Raw genomic sequence first — 2,771 nt, 5'->3', positions numbered from 1 at the left:
ATGTCTGAGTATCAGCAATCTTCATAAAAATGTGATTTCAAGTATTGAAGTAGAAATCTCAAATATACATGTTGTGCTTGCATTTTCTGATATTTCCCCAAAGTGAGGGTGGACATTTTGTGTGCAAATACAGAGAGAGCAACCGTGGAGATAATTCTACACAGAAATGATGTCATCACCCAGTGTGAGGCAAACTGTGAGGAAAGAAGGAAACCATGATCCAGTACTCTATTTTCCAAAGAAAAGGCACTTAGAGTAGGTATTTCCAATTTATAGCAGCATAAAATCCAACAGTTTAGGGTTTACTCACTTGAAATAATGTCCCAAAGCACTCACCAATCAGACATACAATAAAATCACACATAAGAAAAACCAAACTTTAGGAATATTTTATTATTAATATCTGCTCCCCAAACAGGAGTTAGAAAACTAAGCTGGTAACAGATCTAGAGAATAAAAACACATGCAAACGCTTATAAACCTGGAAAAATTAGTCAACAATGAAAGGCCTGGTTGAGCATGTGCACACTGGTGATGAGCCTCCAGGTGAGGGTTCACTTCTTCTAAAGCAGTTCATCAGAAAAGTTCTCTCTTCTTGGAAGGGATGGGGTAGGAAGAGACAGGGTGGGAGTGATCAGGTGATAACATTTCAGTTCCATGCACAATCAACTGAGGCAGGGATCAGCTGTCAAAGGCTCCCAGTGGCCAGGATCCAAAGCCCTTATTGCATGGCACAGATGCTGTGGGGCAGGAACTCCTGCACATAGGTGGCAGCTGCCTTGGAGAGGTAGGGCATGGTCCCAACCCTGCCACTGGGTGCACTGTCATACAGAAGAGTACAGATGCCAGATGCGGGATCCTTTGCCAACATTATATCATCTGCGCCGAGGGTTTTCTGTTTGTTTTTTAAAAAGCAGGAGAACACAGGGAGAAAAGAAAATTACTAATCTCACTAAGTCAAGTCCAAATTAATATAACTCAGAGACTTCTCCCCCTCACCAATTAGATGGATCCTAGACTATTTAGCCAGGAATGAATCAGGGCCATGTATAAAGGGATGAAAATATGTTTCCATATATTCATTTTTCACTAGGTCCCAAAATCATCCAAATTATTTGAAAATGAATTGTTTCGAGCTTTTCCCACTACAATGAATTATTTTTTTGTTTTCTTGTTTTTTTTTTTTTTTTTTTTTTGTGTTTTCCTATAGGGGTGGCCAGCCAGCCAGAGAGAGACAGAGAGATAGAAAGCGAGAAATCACCCCCAGGGGGGATGGCCACGCTGCAATCCCTTCTCCTCCATTCTCCTCTCGGGATCTTGGGCACGCACGCACACGCGCCCGGCGTGAGTTTAAGCCGCCGGGTCCAGGACTCGAACCGCGGTTGACTATGTGGGAGTCCAGCGACACAGTCATTACGCCAACTGGTGGTCCCGCTACAATGAATTTTTGAAAGGTAAACATAATAGTTAATTAAATAAGTTGTACCTGTTAAGAGACAGATGTTGTTAACACTTACAAATCACCCTAGTGGGACTGTGGTCGGACTCCTAGTGCTACTCATTTCAGCTTGTATTCTGTTGTCTTGCACTTGATCATTTCTTTCTAACTCAACTTAATTCAAATAGACTGCAAGCTTGCCAAGGCTATAGTCTATGCCTAAGAGGGATCACATTTTCTGATACGCAGACAGACAGCAGTTTAGAAACTTAAAATTAGCACTTTCCTAGAAAATCCTGGATATTTTTTGTATCCCTCACAGTGCTTAGTAAAATGAAATGTTTACTATACATTTTTAAATTTCCTTTTGGACAACGGTGCATGTTCTTCATCTTATGTGCTCCATATACACTTAATCTAGGTAACATCTGGGACGCTTTCAAGAAATAGTATGTACATATATTTTTAATGGCTAGAGGGTGTGTGCACTTGTGAGAGAGAGAGAGAGAGAGAGAGAGAGAAAGAAGGGAAAAGCATCCCGCATGGGGCATGATCACATTGCAATCTCTTCCTCTCCATTTCTCCATCCTACTGGGATTTGGGGCACACACACATGCCTGACATGTTTTTTCTTTTTTTTTTGGAGAGGTTTTTGCTATATGGTGCATGTGCTCGCCAGAAAGACAGAGAGACATAAAACGAAAAATCACCCCCCAGGGGGGATGGCGATGGTCACGCCGCAATCCCTTCTCCTCCATTCTCCTCTCAGGATCTTGGGCATGTACGCACATGCGCCCGGTGTGAGTTTAAGGCACCGGGTCTGGGACTTGAACTGTGGTTGACTCCATGGGAGTTCAGCGACATAGCCATTATGCCAACTGCTGGTCCTGTGACATGTTTTTTCAAGACACTGGGGCTGAGATTCAATCTATTCAAGTTGCTCATATGGGATCTGGCTCCCTTAACTACTAGGCTATGGGGCCAGCCCAAGAAATAATTTATATTTTTTAATATGGTATATTTCCTTAGAAGAAAACATATGAAGAAAATAGGAAAAAGTGTAGAAATTAAAGATTCACTCTAATAAGACAGGTCTTCAAAAAGTTAGTGAAAAACCTGTATTATGGGAACCAGCAGTTAGCGTAATGGCTATGTCGCTGGACTCCCACGTAGTCGACCGCGGTTCGTGTCCCGGACCCGGTGGCTTAAAACTCACGCCGGGCGCGTGTGCGTGCGTGCCCAAGATCCTGAGAGGAGAATGGAGGAGAAGGGATTGCGGCGTGACCATCCCCCCTGGGGGGTGATTTCTCGCTTTCTGTCTCTATGTCTCTCT

General features: G+C 43.1%; 1 protein-coding gene across 1 annotated transcript in view; it reads right to left on the bottom strand.

Annotated features, from left to right (window-relative positions):
• Positions 1–256: 256 nt before the first annotated feature.
• PHKA1 (phosphorylase kinase regulatory subunit alpha 1) overlaps positions 257–2,771 on the bottom strand; it is a gene marked incomplete at its 5' end in the record, with an annotated part of 125,096 nt that continues 122,581 nt past the window's right edge. Inside the window, 1 exon segment of the mRNA XM_006168010.2 lies at positions 257–895. Within this exon segment, the coding sequence (XP_006168072.2) occupies positions 722–895 (174 nt within the window).

The sequence above is a fragment of the Tupaia chinensis genome, unplaced genomic scaffold, assembly GCF_000334495.1.
Source record: "Tupaia chinensis unplaced genomic scaffold, TupChi_1.0 Scaffold145396_1, whole genome shotgun sequence".
NCBI classification, from domain to species: domain Eukaryota; kingdom Metazoa; phylum Chordata; class Mammalia; order Scandentia; family Tupaiidae; genus Tupaia; species Tupaia belangeri.
Note: the sequence above shows the minus strand (reverse complement) of the source record. Positions and strands in the feature narration are given on the sequence as shown.